Source organism: Aplysia californica, unplaced genomic scaffold (genome assembly GCF_000002075.1).
Source record: "Aplysia californica isolate F4 #8 unplaced genomic scaffold, AplCal3.0 scaffold01402, whole genome shotgun sequence".
NCBI lineage: Eukaryota > Metazoa > Mollusca > Gastropoda > Aplysiida > Aplysiidae > Aplysia > Aplysia californica.
The window spans coordinates 17,796-33,165 of NW_004798672.1; the positions used below are offsets into that span (position 1 = coordinate 17,796).

Sequence of the window (15,370 nt, forward strand, 5' to 3'; positions counted from 1 at the left end):
TTATCTATAGATTCAAATATCTTGTCTTGGTATTATTGTGCCAGAGATATGATTTAGCAGAGAGAGTGGTTCCAGGCAATAACCTCCCCCAGCGTCGTCTATGATTCACGATTGGTAAACAAAGGACCAAAAACAAGTCATCGAATGAAAAAAAAACTTCCCAAAATATGAACTGACTATCTTTGTCAGGTTTACAGAATAGTTCATTCATGTTAATGCTGTTCTTCTATAATTAATGCTAGTCCGTTTCAAATACTGCTTCCTTGACATTTTGGCCTGAGTCTGCATGAAGATACATGACATGATGGATCCCTCATCTCGAGGGAGATGCCAGGTAAAGCTGAGTCTGGCAAAGACATCAGAGAAAACCGCGGACGATGGTAAGTGCACTCCAGCAAATTATCCACTATTCACCTCTATCATGAAGCCACAATATTGCCCATGGCTATCATCATCGACTCCGCTTCACCCTGGTGTTTTGAACATTTCACTTTCAGAAATTATCAATGGCTTTCTTAAGACCTACCCTGAGTTTGAGAATTTTTTTTATACTATTGCTAGAGATTCCTACAGCTGTAGACAGCAATCATGGGGATTTTTTATGGACATAGGATTGGAAGACGGCGGAATGCGGTTTGATGTATGCAGAAGGAATGAATTCTTGAGACAAGATTATGGACAAGAGGTGAGTAGAAGTAGAAGAGGAATGGAAGAAGGAAACGGTAAAAATGATCCTGATGGGGCACTGCCTTCTCGAAAGTAACAGATTGGCTAGCACAACTGGAGATGAAATGAGACCAAAAGGCTGGAATAACAAAAGCTAGGATAGCAAAACAAATCCCAAAAGATGCTCTTGTCAGAATAATAGAGAAACCATTGTGACGAATTCAGTAATAAGGGAAAAAATCGATTTTTTAATTAAAAGCAGTATGGAGACTCACATGGGTACTGAAGCGGACATTTGTAATTCATTAAAAAAAAGAAAATATGATTGGGGGAAGTGCTTTCTGTGTCTGAATCAAGAGGGTCTGAAGAGACCAAAGGTTCAGAAAATAAAGCGCATTCAGGTATTTTCAACAACGTAGCTGACAGTTTACGGAGAAGAGTTTGCTGACAGTTCTCTATGTCAACCATCGGACTTAGGAACTTGATGTGTAAGGAACTCAGCGATGAACGAGCAGTCAAACATGAATGCACATATGTGGCCGATGTATCCACTGTGTTGAGAGATTCTTCAACAAGTTATCACACCTATCATCACATAACTGTATGGCTCAACTGAGCTGTATCTTGAGGCCCCTTTCCAAAGTTTCGCTGACGTATAATTGCTCTACATGTCAGAATATACATAAAAGGAGCAGCGCTCCCTCTGGTGAAGCAAATTTTTTATGAGCTCAACTTGGCTTTGTTCTGTCCTTGTGAGTGTCATAACGATGTGTCTTCTCTGTATTACAAGATTAAAATGGTGGTGCGCTTCATTTCACGTTCTACAACCTTGCTTAGAATGATGTGATGAACTTCATCTGGCAGAGACAGAAGTTGTCTCATGACTAACGAATTTGCATTGTACACCTTCAACTTTTTTTGTTTAAGTAGAGGCTTTACAGCACTCGCACCTGCATAAGGTCATACGAACGCTAAGGGGTGGATGTCAACAGAGAAGACCTTACAGGGAATCAGACTTACTCTGCTCACCTTTCTAGCTTCAGCAGCACAAAGTCTGCTTCGACTATCAAGGCACCCCAGAAATAGCGGGTCACAAGAGTGTGACAAACATACAATAGAAGTAGAGGAAAATGACGACAGCAAGGATTAGGAAAGAAAAAGCAGCTGTTCCCTGTTGTAGTTCAGGCACAGTATGAGCATGACATTGTTAGATCAGCCATTTACAATTCTATTGTGCACTAGAACGAGAAATGTCCCCCCTTTGGGAATGACCTAAAGATACTTCAGTCAGTGGCACAACCACGGGGAGTTTCAACTTTTAAAAATGAATCCTGGCTGCCAAAAGTACCTCCATACGGTGATGATTGGACATACCAAAACCGCTATTCAACTTTGGCAAAGCCACTTCTTTTTTGTTGTTGCTAGAAACAAGTTTGAAATTGAACAAAGAATACCAGAAAAGGAGCATCTTACAAATAAACGTGGGTTTCCAAGCTCAATTGTATCGAGGGGAGGTTGAAGAACTCCCCTACTTATGTGTCAGCACAGTACGTCCATAAAACACAGTCATCACGCTCAAACCCAATCCCTACCATGTGAAATCTCTGCAACACTAATGAATTTCAGGATTACACGAGCATTTCCGACCATTTCCAACCCAGCAGGAAAGCTGGGGACTCTTCAATGATGGACAAGAGGTGTATCCTGATGAGTCACGGAGGTGAGCCCTACAAGTACCAAATTCTCCCAAGAGGTAAAACCAACCAAAGTGGGAGCTGGTTGACCCGACACCTGTCTACAATAGCTCCAGGAAAATGAAAAAAGGAGAAATACTGACATCTCCAAACGATGTAAGAGGTCATGCCAGTTGACTACCATCCATTTTACCATGCTCTGTCAACTGACTAGCACCAAACAATGCTGATAGGGAAAGTAGAGACTCACAATCGTTGAATTCAAATGTGATTTTTTCGTCTATGTAGCTTACACTGTTTCATTATTTATTATAATGTAGTAACTCAAGCGTGAGAAATGATGAAAGATAATGCACAGGAGGAAATGAACCCCACCTAGGTGAAATCAAATGACACTGGTTACTATATTCTTTCAATCATGCCCCAGACAATAAGATGCAAAGTGACCAAATTTTAAATGTTATTATAATTCAGCCAAGAATCAAACCCAGAACCTAATCTCCTGATCCAGATTAGCACCCTGAGACCAACATGTGCCATACCAAAGCCCTGCCCTTGGAGGATATCAAATAAAACGGGAGGTTTTCTCAGACAAATACAAAAAAAAGTCTTGTCATAGCTTTTTAAACAACTTAATTTGGGTCGGTTTGGGGTTTTGTTTGATATTTTTGTAAACACAGAGAGGTCTTCTTACCAACAATTCTAGTCAATCAATTGATGACCTGCACATTGGGATATTTCACGTAGTACAGCTAAATTTCCACAAGTGCAGAAAAAGTCTCCCCCCCCCCCTCCACTTGAATAACCTAATGGTGTTGATAGGGGCATTAAACCTTAAACATAGCACATGTTCACAGTATTGGCCTTCAGACACTGGATCGACTACTTCTCCTACTCCTACGAGGGCTGTCCCACGGAAAACCGGAATTTAGCTGTATTTTGAAAACTATTCAATATTTTCACATTCTGTAAACTCATATTTGTAAAACACTCATTAAGAAATTTCCTGATTGAGCACCATGAGCATCGCACAAACCAAACGAACACAGCAGTTCTCCAAAGATGGCTACCCCCTTGGAAAATTGGTCAAGGACAGAAGTGAGGTCTCTCATTCGGTTTCTGACCACAAAAGGTCTTAAACCTATAGAAATACCCACTGAAATAAAGTAAGTTTACGGGGAGAAAGTAATGGCAAAGTCTCAGGAATGAGTGGTGTAGTAAATTCAAAGCCGGGCATACGGATATCAATGACAAATTCATGCAGGACCTTGTTTTTCTGCCAAGACTGAGGACAACAAGAGTCGCGTTAACAAACTCATTTAAACAGACAGGCGCCTAAAAATTCGCGAAATTTCCGAGTCGTTAAACATTTCAAAGTCGACTGTCCTTAGGATAATGTTTGATGAGCTGCACTATCAAAAGGTGTCTGCTCGATGGGTCTCAAAAGAGCTGACAGCTGACCACAGGACGCAACGTATTGAAATGACTCAGACTTTGTTGAATCGTTGTCGCCAAGCTGTCACAAGAATGCATCTAGAGACCTCCAACAATACGATGAAGCATTCCAGAGAAGCATTATTACAGGTGATGATACTTGGATACACCACATGACCCCTGAGACGAAGAGGGATTCAATGGTAAGGAAGCACACGTCTTCACCTCCCCCGAAAAAGTTTAAAGTTCTGCCATCGGTGAAGACTCATAGCCACGGTTTTCTGGGGTGCTAAGGGTGTTCTGCTTTTTGACATTCTGGAACCAGGACAAACTGTTAATGCTAACAGATACTGCCAGACTCTTGATAAGGTTGAGAGAGGTTGTGCGCGGAAAAAACCAGGCCGGTTGTCCAGCGGGGTCATTTTGCAGCATGACAACGCAACGCCACACACCGCAAACGCCACGAAAGACTGGATCCAAAGGTTCAGCTGGGAAGTTCTGTCAAACACCCTTCATAATCCTGACTTGGCTTTGTCAGATTATCATCTTTTTGGACCAATGAAGCGCCATATTTCTGGACAGCGATTCACCGACGACGAAGACCTCGTGGAAGCCGTGAAAGATTGGTTGAAATCCCTTGGCGTAAAATTCTTCAGGGAGGGTATCTTCTCCCTGATCCAGCGATGGGAAAAATACGTCCAGATGGATGGTGATTACATTGAGAAATAAAGCACATTTTGATGTATGATGTGTTACATTTTTATTATAATAGGACAAAGATTGTTGATTTTACGGACCTTTTCCAGTTTTCCGTGGGAGAGCCCTCGTAGTATTGGTCACATAATGTACAATATTAGGCGAGAGAGCTGCTAGGATGTTAAATCTATCAAAGTCTCCATCATGAATCGACAGGTAATTAAGTTTGAACACACACATCCCAGTAACCAGGGTTAATTAATTTACTGATAAAAGGTCAGTGAAAGTACCGAACTGGACATTCTAATCTAGAGCATTTTAAGTATGAATCAACCAGGTTAAGATCTGAACCCAGTTTGAACCAGTCAGCTTTCATTAAGAAAGTTCTATTAGTTTAAATGTTTAAATAATATAACTCGCCGTCGAAAATGTAGATCTAGGCCTATACTTCTTATGACGACAAACAGTGGCACAAAGAGCTGCGCCTGACCGGCTACATGACACCTCATGTCATGGCTATGTGCGGAAGCGTCATGCACGAACTTGCTTAGTGCAGAGAACCAGTCACCTACATTGTGCTGCACATTTTTTGTCATCCTATAACCGGCTACGCGCGAAATAAAACTATCAGTTGCAGTATTTAAGAAAAATCAAGTAGTATTTGGTCCCAGCACTTATCTTTTTTTATCTTCATTTTCCTTTTTCTAGTATCTGTTATTATTAGTCTCATAGAGGCTGGCTCGACATAATTTGGGATGCATGGGTAACAATAATAATTGCATTTATATGTAATCCAAATCCACGCTCTGCAAAGTCTACAGCAAGCTCAGTGTGCTTTATGCATATTTGTTATCAAAGTTACCACAATTAGGAAAAAAATACACATAGATCTGCAGTAGATAGAGTGCCAGAGCCTTAAATTCTTTTATAAATAGTGAAAGATCTTGTCATTTTGTTCGTGTTTGAGTGCTTGCTCTTTGTTTCAGCTGCTTGCATTGTATGCCTCCCAGGAAGCTGAGAATGGTTCCGAGTGTTCTATGGTCTGCTGGAGTAATAATTATATCCCGTGTAAAGCACATAGAGCTTGCTGCAGAATGGGGTTATGCGCTATACAAATGCCATTTATCATTATTATTATTACTTTATTGAATCATTTTATCCCGTTACAAATCTCTGCCACTCCACCGTGAGAAAATGTGACGATGTGGCGCCAGACCAAAGCCAGATTAAGTTATAGACAGGATTTGTATCAACACCAAAGCTTTCACTCTCTATCCCATCCCTTGTACACACTGAAGAACCCATCTTAACATATGTACGAAATCAACTTCTACGGCCTACTGTGGGTCACACAGGTGCAATTCACAATGTTGGATATTGTTATATTTCAGTATCTTTCAGTGTAGATTTTTTTCTGCTGTTCTGTATTAAGTGGTTGTATATTGTGTATGTGTGTGCGCGCGCGCGCGCGTGTGTGTGTGTGTGTGTGTGTGTGTGTGTGTGTGTGTGTGTGTGTGTGTGTGAGAGAGAGAGAGAGAGAGAGAGAGAGAGAGAGAGAGAGAGAGAGAGAGAGGTGGGGGAGGGGGGGGGGAGAAAAGATGAGAGAAAGAGAGAAATTATCACTATTAGAAATGTATGGTGTTCTTGTTCTTTCTATTATTGTTAAGTATAATAATGTTATGCATAAATTTACTTTGTGGAAATGTGCTGTACGTGAAATTTATCATTATGCTATTATTATATTTATTATTATTATTATTGTCATTATTTTCAATGGGATTTTGTCAATGTTTGGACCAATGCTAAAGCCAGTGCAGACGTCTGTCTAAATGCCTGCTATAAAAGAACACTTTTACTATACGGTACAATATAAGAAACCGGACCCAGGGATTTATTATAAGACTGCTATAGCCAGAATTCTGTTATAATTGTGACTGTTATAAGTGGGGCCCACTGTACACCCTCAATGAGCAATTGGGAACCAAAAAATAATAGCAAGCAAAAGAGACAGGGCCAGAAATATGGACATGTGATGGGAATCATGGTTGCCGTCTTCGAGAAGGAAAGAGGAAAGCAACTGCTCAATTATGCCACCCATGTGTCATTCTCTCTTTGTCATTACTACAATACCGACTATGGATCCAACAAGACCTCAGACTCATTAAGGACCATGGGTCAGTCCTGATGACCTCTTTATATTGAAGACTCACTGTAGTCAGAGCTTAGGTTCTAGATATGTTTTTGAAATGGTCAGTTTCCTTGAAGCAAGTATACATGCTTCATGAACACTCCTGTATCTGACACTGACCTGCACCTTTCTTGGGGCCTTCCTTACCTTCAGCACCACCAGAAGATGAGCCACTAGGTCCTGGTGTACTGGAGGATGATCCACCACTTTCTGCAGAGCCTAAAGACGTACTATTCACACAGTCATCAAAGGACTGAGAACCTACGTCCGCAGTGGATTTTCCTGTGAACGACAACAAGACGTGTGAAAAAAACCCAAAAAACAAAAGTGTTATTGAAGAAGTCGAGGAGTGCAATGAACTAAAACAAGAGTTGAATTGTAAAACATCAATAACTAAATATAACTTCAGGTTGGCCAATACATGGCCAATACATGGATTGTCAAAGTGCATTGAACAACAAACTCTATGAAAAGCAGCGACATGCACACACTTTGCACTACCAATTAGAGGTTTTCTTTCACAGACACCAATGCATGTGCTCCAGAGACGATATGAAATGCTTTTGTTTTTGAGGCGACGAGTCAGGCGCGATCGCCTTGTGCCACGATAGCCGCTTTGTGCCCTCAATCTGGCTAGCAAACCGACCTGACCCAACCCGATCCCCCAATGGGCACCTCGTACGGAAGTTTCTTCTCTTATGCTTGTCTTAAAAATTTCAGTGTGTACTTTACAGAGATGTGAGCATGCTTTTTTGACCATATAGAGGACCTACACAGTGATTAAAATTTTTTTTTTAACTTACAAAACCGGGCATTCAAGTAGAGAGCTGGTTTTATACAGAATACCTTTAGGCAGGGAAAACATTATTCAGTGCATTTCAAACTTGAAGCAAAACAGGGATAACTAAACACCTTTTCATGTTGTGATGCACACAAAATGAAGTCCACAAGATGTCTATGATTTATTTGAACATCTCTCTATATATATCTATATGGTCAGCTTAATCAGAACATAGATGTTACACCTGGCCATAGGATAAAAGCTATCAAACCTGCTTAATAGCAGTCGGGTGCAAAGTTTTTGTAGGAAAAAGAGACAGCGGAGTTCTTGACCCCTTTGACACAGCTCTCGTACACCGTACGTCCAACACCAAGTGCCATGGTGCTGTCTTCCCATACAATGAACATCATACAATCAGCTGATTACAGAAATCGTGTGGACCATTATACGTACACCACACAAGATTTTTATTTGCACCAGAATAGCTTGGAACATAATTTTACTGGAAAATTGATGAAAGATTCAAAATCTGTTATATTGAAATTGTACGAATCAAGTAAATTTTAAACTTTGTCTTCAACAGTGAAATGAGCGATGTTCCTCCTTGTGTTCAGATGTGGGGCGTGTTGTTTATCGGGACAAAGGTAATTTACAATAAAACCTACCAGAAGGACAAGGTATGCACTCCGTCTGTCTAGTCTCATTCTGGTAATAGCCGATGTCACAGAACTCACATTCATCATCAACAGCATAAGTTCCAGCAGCACATTCAGCTGAGAATACATATATATATAAAAATGGATACTTTTTTAAAAGCAGAGAACACAAGAAACCTTTTTTTTTACTCAGCTGAGAACATTAAAGTACAAATTAAAGTTCTTTTTTTTCAGTAACAAATTAAGAACAGTTCTTCTCACTTTGCCTCACTAAATTTCAAGGGCAGTTGACAGTAAATGCTTAAACTGTCAGGATGACTGATTATTACTCATCTCAAATGTTCCTGCTAGAGCAGCTTTGCTTGTGGATAAATTCAGGGACTTGTATACTGAGAATGCATACATCAAAATGGAAATCAAACTAAAACTTTAGCATACAAGACAAGGGAAATCATCCTATCTTTAGGCTTTGATGTTTCTCACTCAATAGTTATTTTTACTTTCTTATTGAGTCTTTTTGAATTTTTCAGAAATGGTATAAATCGGTGGGACTTTTGATAACAGAGTACACGGAAGTCCTTAACCCTATCCACACGCCCTAGGGTCATTTTGTACCCCCTCGGTTGTATTCTTTACATTTTAAAAGACTTCTAGTGCGAAGGTCTCTTTGAAACTTTCCGTATTTCTCAAAAAATCATTTTGACAGACTGCTATGGAAAGCGTACGGATCGGATTAACGAGTAAATTTCCTTTTTGGAAAGTGGTGGCACAGAGTACCCCACGTCGTATGGATACGATAGTAAAACTCGACATATGGAGAGGGTTAAGTCTACCAAAATGAGCTTCATGAAAGTAAAAGGTAGTAAACAATATATAAATTTCCTCCATTTTTCCTTCGATAAAACGTCTTTTGCATTCTTTCATATTATGCAGAGCACAAAAAGTGACTTTCTAATGTGACATTTACAGCATGACTTTCAGCATAAGCTCTTGCTTTTATTCGCAGTGTAAAACTAGTTCTACGACTAGTACCACAAAGGCCTTCCTCCTGCACAGTTCCAGATGGACAGCCAAAGTCCACTGCTAAGGCCAGTGTATCTTTATCTCCCTTGTATGTTTGTCCACCCACAGTCACTGTGAACAGTTGCTCTGAATTGTTCACAAGTGCCTGCGCTGCATCCTCAAATTGGTAGACAGACTCCTGCTCATTCTCAATCTCTGCATCTGAATTTAAAAAACAAGCACACAATATGCATAACTGGCAAAGGAATCTACATAAGAAAATGAAAAGAAATTGTGTAAGAACGTTTTCCGATTTCATAATAAATAATATGCACTTGGTCTTTTTTTTACATGACATTCCCTGTTTTATACAAATTCTCATTCTGAGACATTCGTAACAACAACAAAAATTCCTCCTTTGAAGTTATGGAAAATTCTTTACAGTAGAGAAAGTGAGAGGGGTCTCAGAATAAACTCTTTTTTCAAGCGCCATTGTCTCACAATCTAACAGAGCAACCAGACTATGAAAAAGTTGAGGTTGTAAGATGTAAAAAGTACACCCTTAACTCATGTGAGCTTGAGCTATTTTTCACCCAACAAATATTGCAGCCTGACACTTTTGGGGTATATTGAAGCATTAACCACAAAGAGACTGTGAAAGCTAACATAACAAGAAAAATGAAAAAAGAGAAAGAAAGAAATGCTCTCACAGAAAAAGAAAATTGCATCTAATTTGTCTTAAGAGCTTTTTTAAAATCAATATTTTGCAATGGCAACAATGTCTAGGGGTTCCGCATTTTTTTTGCTCCCAATTTATAATAAAATCATCTATCGCAATGCAAGGATGACAGACTTGGTCCGTTACAGCTCAAAAAGTATTGCACATAACTTCACAAAATTTTTAATGACATGAAAAAAGTGGGATAACTGTTGGCACATCATTTCCTGTTGCTTGTAACCGAAAACATCAGAGATATTGATTGATAAAGGGCATCCCATAAATACACTACAGGATTAAGCCACCAGGCCAGCGGAGCTTCCCATAAATACACAGGAATAGGCTCAAGTGAGTTAAAGAGGTGACATGTCTTCTAGCAACACATCCATTCTTTAACAATGCTGATGCTTGAGGTCCATCCCGTCAGTTATGGCCATCCACTGACACAAAAAAATTCAGAGTCCCTAGAATGAAATTAAGATCTTTATGTGAGAGAAGTTTTTCTTTTGTTGCCCCTAAAATTTGGAATTCCTTGTCCCTTGGAGTTGTTAGCAAGTGAGGAAATATCCTGTTTTTGCTGCTGTCCTTGTGTGTATATAATTAATGTATGGCTGAGAAAGTTCTTACTCATGTGGTTGAACTGCGTTTCTTGTGTGTATGAAGTTTTACTCTCAGTAATCATCTCATCGATGTAAAGCACTGAGAGCTTGTATTGTATGGGATCGAGCACTGTAATAAATGCAATCTATTTTTATCGTCATCATTATTATGATCATTATTGTTTTTATTATTATATTAATTATTGTTATAATTATTATTAATATTATTATTATTATCATCAGCATGATGTATGCTAATGACAATATATTCTCTAAGAACATGACATACATTATATTCCTATAAAAGATGCACAATATGAAATAAAATGCTCTACCGTATGGTATATTAACTCTTTATCACCGGCAAGCCTTTCCCTTCGGCTCGCGGTTGGAACTACTGTGCCGTTCAGTCGCTGACAGCGGCTCGGGGACATTCCTTTACGACCTCGACATCAAATCACTTTTCGTCAATTGCCGAAAACAGGTCTCTTATACCGGAAGTTCATTCATTAGATGAAGAAATATCGAAATAGGTTTGCTAGTTTCAATTTAATGACCCATTTAATGATGTTTTTGTAATTTTTAGATTTAGCACCAAAAAATGGCCCCGGCGTAGTGGGGTCTTGACTGCCCCAACAGTAAAGCCACTCACAAAATATGAAAAGGTTATATATCAAGAGGATGAGTGTATGTGAAAAGACATGAATAACAAACGCTACCTACAAGAATTTAAACTAATGTGCTAAACAGTCTTTAAAAAAACACAACAAAAATCACCTGTTGCATTTTCCATGTCTATGCCACTTGAAGGAGACGTAACATTCAACACTATAGAGAAGGTCACAGCACCTGGAAAAGGTTAGGAAAATTACTAGGTTTCTGTTACATGTGCTCAGGATTCTCATTATAGAATTATATAAATATAACAATATATTGATTATATATATATTCATATATATATTTATACATTTTTTTCCTCTGTGTGCAACTCTAACCATGTATCCGCCAAAATAATTCCAAACACTTTTTTTGGAAAAAAAAGCATTTTCTTTCTTATTGTTATCTTCCAGAATTGCTCACATTTTGTGAAGAGTGTTCTTTTACCACTTATTGTAATTACGATTGTTAATAGCATAATCTGAGACGAAAAAAGTATTCACTGCCTCTCTGTCTGTGTCTCAGTCTGGCTGTCTGTCCGTCTGTTTGTGTATCTGTTTGTCTCTTTCTCTCTCTTTTTCTCCCATACACTCTCTCTATCTGATCTCTCTTTCTAATCTCTCTTCCCCCTCTCTCTCTTTCTAATCTCCCTTCCCCCCTCTCTCTTTCTCTCTCTCTATCTCTGAGTCATTCCCACTATACAGTTGAACCTGCCATGACGGCCACCTATATAATACTGCCACCGGTACAAATGGTCACTTTCCATTTCCCCCTTTGCATTTTTTCTATATAATTTAACTGTGTAAAATGGTCACCTGTCCAATGTGGCCGCGGCCACCTTATTTTATCAATCCACTGTCTAATTTACCTCCCTCAGGCGGCCAGGAGTGGTCACTGATTGCCCGACGCTTTGTCATAAACTTGGAATCGGCCCCTCACTCTGTGGATGGGCCATCATAATTCATTCAAATGTCACTATTGTTAGTCCCTCCAATGAATGTTTCCCCAAATTGACCAATGGGTATGCATAACAATAAATTTTCAACTGCTGGTGAGGGAAGCATGATCCGTCATAACCTATAAGCCCCATCCACAACTCATGCACAAATCGTATGTGAGGAGACTGGTCCCTGTTTTGTTTACCTAATCTGTAACGTAACAAAGTAACAATGGATGTTAATGTCATAACTTGCGACAGAAGCATCGTTTGTTCTCCGAGCGGTGGTGACCCAGTGTTTGTTTTACTATGGCACTCGGTCTTCATCATCTTACTTACATAATATTTCATTTATTTCACCCTTGCACAAAATCAGCAAAAAAAAAGAAAGCAAACCAAAAGACAAACCAACTAAACAGCAACAACAACAAATCCTTCTTACACCCCTTCACCCCCCCCCCCTTTCAAAAGAAAACAAAAACCCTTTGAATTTGCCCTACTCCTAATCCTTATATCAGCCCTGGTTTGAACTTCCGACGAGAATGGTTAGCTTTCTTTATTTTGATCAGTCCTGCCTAAGATGGCCACCTGTGTTATACAACCACTTTTCTCCATGACAATTGGTGGCCGTTTTTCACAGGTTTGACTGTATATTCATTCAACCTGGGTCCACGCAAGGTAAACAGCCATCAGTCAGATCAAATATCTGTCAAACCACCTTTCAAGTGTGGCGTCGACTTCCCTCTGCCTCTTGTGCCTGATGGTACAGGGAGAGAGTAAGTTCTCCATTTAAATACCTACTGAACACCCACCTGCAGACCTCTTGCCTATCCCCCCAGAAGTCACAGTGCTGTAGGAGACATTCAGGTTGCAAGAGTTGCCACAGCTGACAGTGTTCTGAACATTGTTCTGAACACCGTCACTCACTGCCTGAGGATCTGAGATGTCGTCCATGCGGGCAGACAGAGTCATAACCTTAGTTGTTGCCGGCTCAGCCTCTGATGGTGGAGATATCAATATTGATAACAATAACAATAATAATAATTATAACAATAACAACAAGAATACTAACAATAATAACTGGTAATAATAATAATAATAATAATAATAATAATAATAATAATAATAATAATAATAATAATAATACTGATAACAATAATAATAAAGATAATAATCAGAAGAACAAGAATAATGATGATAATAATAATAATAATAATATTAAATAGCATTTGTATAGCGCATATCGTCCATTTCAAGGGCATGTTCTAAGAATTTAAATCATTATCCCAGAAGACCGCAGAATAGTCAGAAACCTTCTCCACATCCTGGAAGCATCCAGTGCAAGCGGCTAATTATAGCTTGTTCACATTTCTCTGAACGCGGTTAAAACTAGGTTAAATGAAATTGCTCTGTTTAATCTTCTCAGATTTTTGCATAAGGGTCTAAAAATTGGATGACCAACAGAATCTAAAAGCCAAATCATAAAGGTCTTTGCAAACTACGGTTCCAAAACCTTTACTTTGATATTAGCCTAAAGTGGGTTAAAAAAAAATTTAAAAATAGGGGATCTACAATATATGCCTTAAACATTAAAAAGTTGACATATTAATTTTCTCAACATCAACATATCCTTTAAAGAAACATAATTCAAGAGATGGGGTGAGTACTTTTCAAGACTCATATGGAGACATCTAGACAGCCGTGGGTGAAATCTACAAGCTTAAAATTACACTGAAATGTGGGGGCAGGGTGGTGTCGCTGTCTCAAAATGAACAATCAGTAAGCTAGTTTATTGTAAGTCATCTATTTCAGTGATCCTGTGCATGCATCCAAAGAGCGACTTTTATTATAGGGCCCAAATAGAGAAAATTTGTATTACTGGATCAAGATTAAAAAAAAAAAAATTTTTGTTTGTTTGGTCACTGGCCTGCACAAGTGTCAAGCAAAATTTCGTGAAATGAACTAGAATTTGTTATCTCGGACTGAGGAAAAAGAACACGCTATAAGAGTTAAAAGACTAACAAACTAACAAGATCTTTTGCGGTCTATAGCCGGGTATTTATTCCCACCAGGGTGAAGCGAGCAAAACTCATGTAAACTGCCTTTTCCAAGGACACAACATCAGGCCCTTAATGCAGTTTGAACTCATGACTTTCCAGTTGTGAGCCCCACAACCTAACCACTACACCACCAATGCCACACAAAGCCATGGGGTAACATGGGATATGACTCTACCAGAACGCAGAACTTGGCTTTTTTGTCAAGTTCTTAAACACTTTTGTTTTCAAAAACCTGTGTTGGTTTTATACTCATACTATACTTATAAAGACACAGATATACCCTTCTGTGGAAAATACAAAAAACAAGTTCTGTTATCATTAATAAGCAAAAGAGTCATAACTCAAAACTACCAGTGAAATCGATTATAATACATTTTTTAAACATTAAATATAATAAATAAATAAAAGTATGCTTTCTGAGAGTTTCTTGACTATAGACAAAAAGATAATGTTGAAATACCAAACATATTGAAGAGTTCTAGTTCTAAAGCATCCCGTGCTCACAGACAGAAAGAAAAGTTCTAGAGCATCCCATATTCAAAAGTATAAAGAAAAGTTCTAAGGCATCATATTCACAAACACAAAGAAAAATTCTAGGGTATCATATTCACAAACACAAAAAGTTCTAGAGCATCCCGTACATTTACAAACACAAACAAAACTTCTACAGCATCCCGTGCTCACAAAGAAAGAAAAAGTGAAAAACATCTGATGTCAAGTATCAGAGACTCAAAGAGCAGTGATGCTTTGATAAGCGATTCCTTTATCCCCCCCCCAAAAAAAAAAAAAATCTTTGCTCACTTGTGCACTCAGGGAGTGAGGCAGACCATGTGTAGTTGCTGAGGATGCCGCAGGTGTAGTTCTGAAACCTTGTGGTGTAGCCTGTTTTGCAATTCACCCAGCAGATCTCCATGTTAGTTGTGGTGTTCGTGATGCACTCCACCGACTCATGAGTGAAGCGTCTCCGCAGCCTGGGACAAGCTGGTGAACATCAATAGTTTCTTTGTTACCATTTGGGCAGAACGAGAGCAGATTTGCAATTATGGGATGATTAGGGGTGCTTGGATTAAAACAGAAAGAGCATTCAAGATGGCAGAAAGAAACACTAGGGTGAGAGGAGTAAGTCCAATTTAGATGAGATACAGGTTAAAAACATTATATTGGATACATCTAAATTCCCATGCATATATAATTATACAGAGAGAGAGAGAGAGAGAGAGAGAGAGAGAGAGAGAGAGAGAGAGAGAGAGAGAGAGAGAGAGAACGAGATATCGAGGGAGAG

The 15,370-nt window shown here is 39.0% G+C and overlaps 1 protein-coding gene across 1 annotated transcript in view; it reads right to left on the reverse strand.

Annotated features, from left to right (window-relative positions):
- Nucleotides 1-15,370, reverse strand: part of LOC101848937 (sushi, von Willebrand factor type A, EGF and pentraxin domain-containing protein 1) — a gene marked incomplete at its 5' end in the record, with an annotated part of 78,313 nt that overhangs the window by 4,250 nt on the left and 58,693 nt on the right. Inside the window, 6 exon segments of the mRNA XM_005112775.2 lie at nt 6,799-6,960; nt 8,125-8,232; nt 9,148-9,339; nt 11,212-11,283; nt 12,841-13,026; nt 14,890-15,069. Coding sequence (XP_005112832.2) covers nt 6,799-6,960; nt 8,125-8,232; nt 9,148-9,339; nt 11,212-11,283; nt 12,841-13,026; nt 14,890-15,069 — 900 coding nt within the window.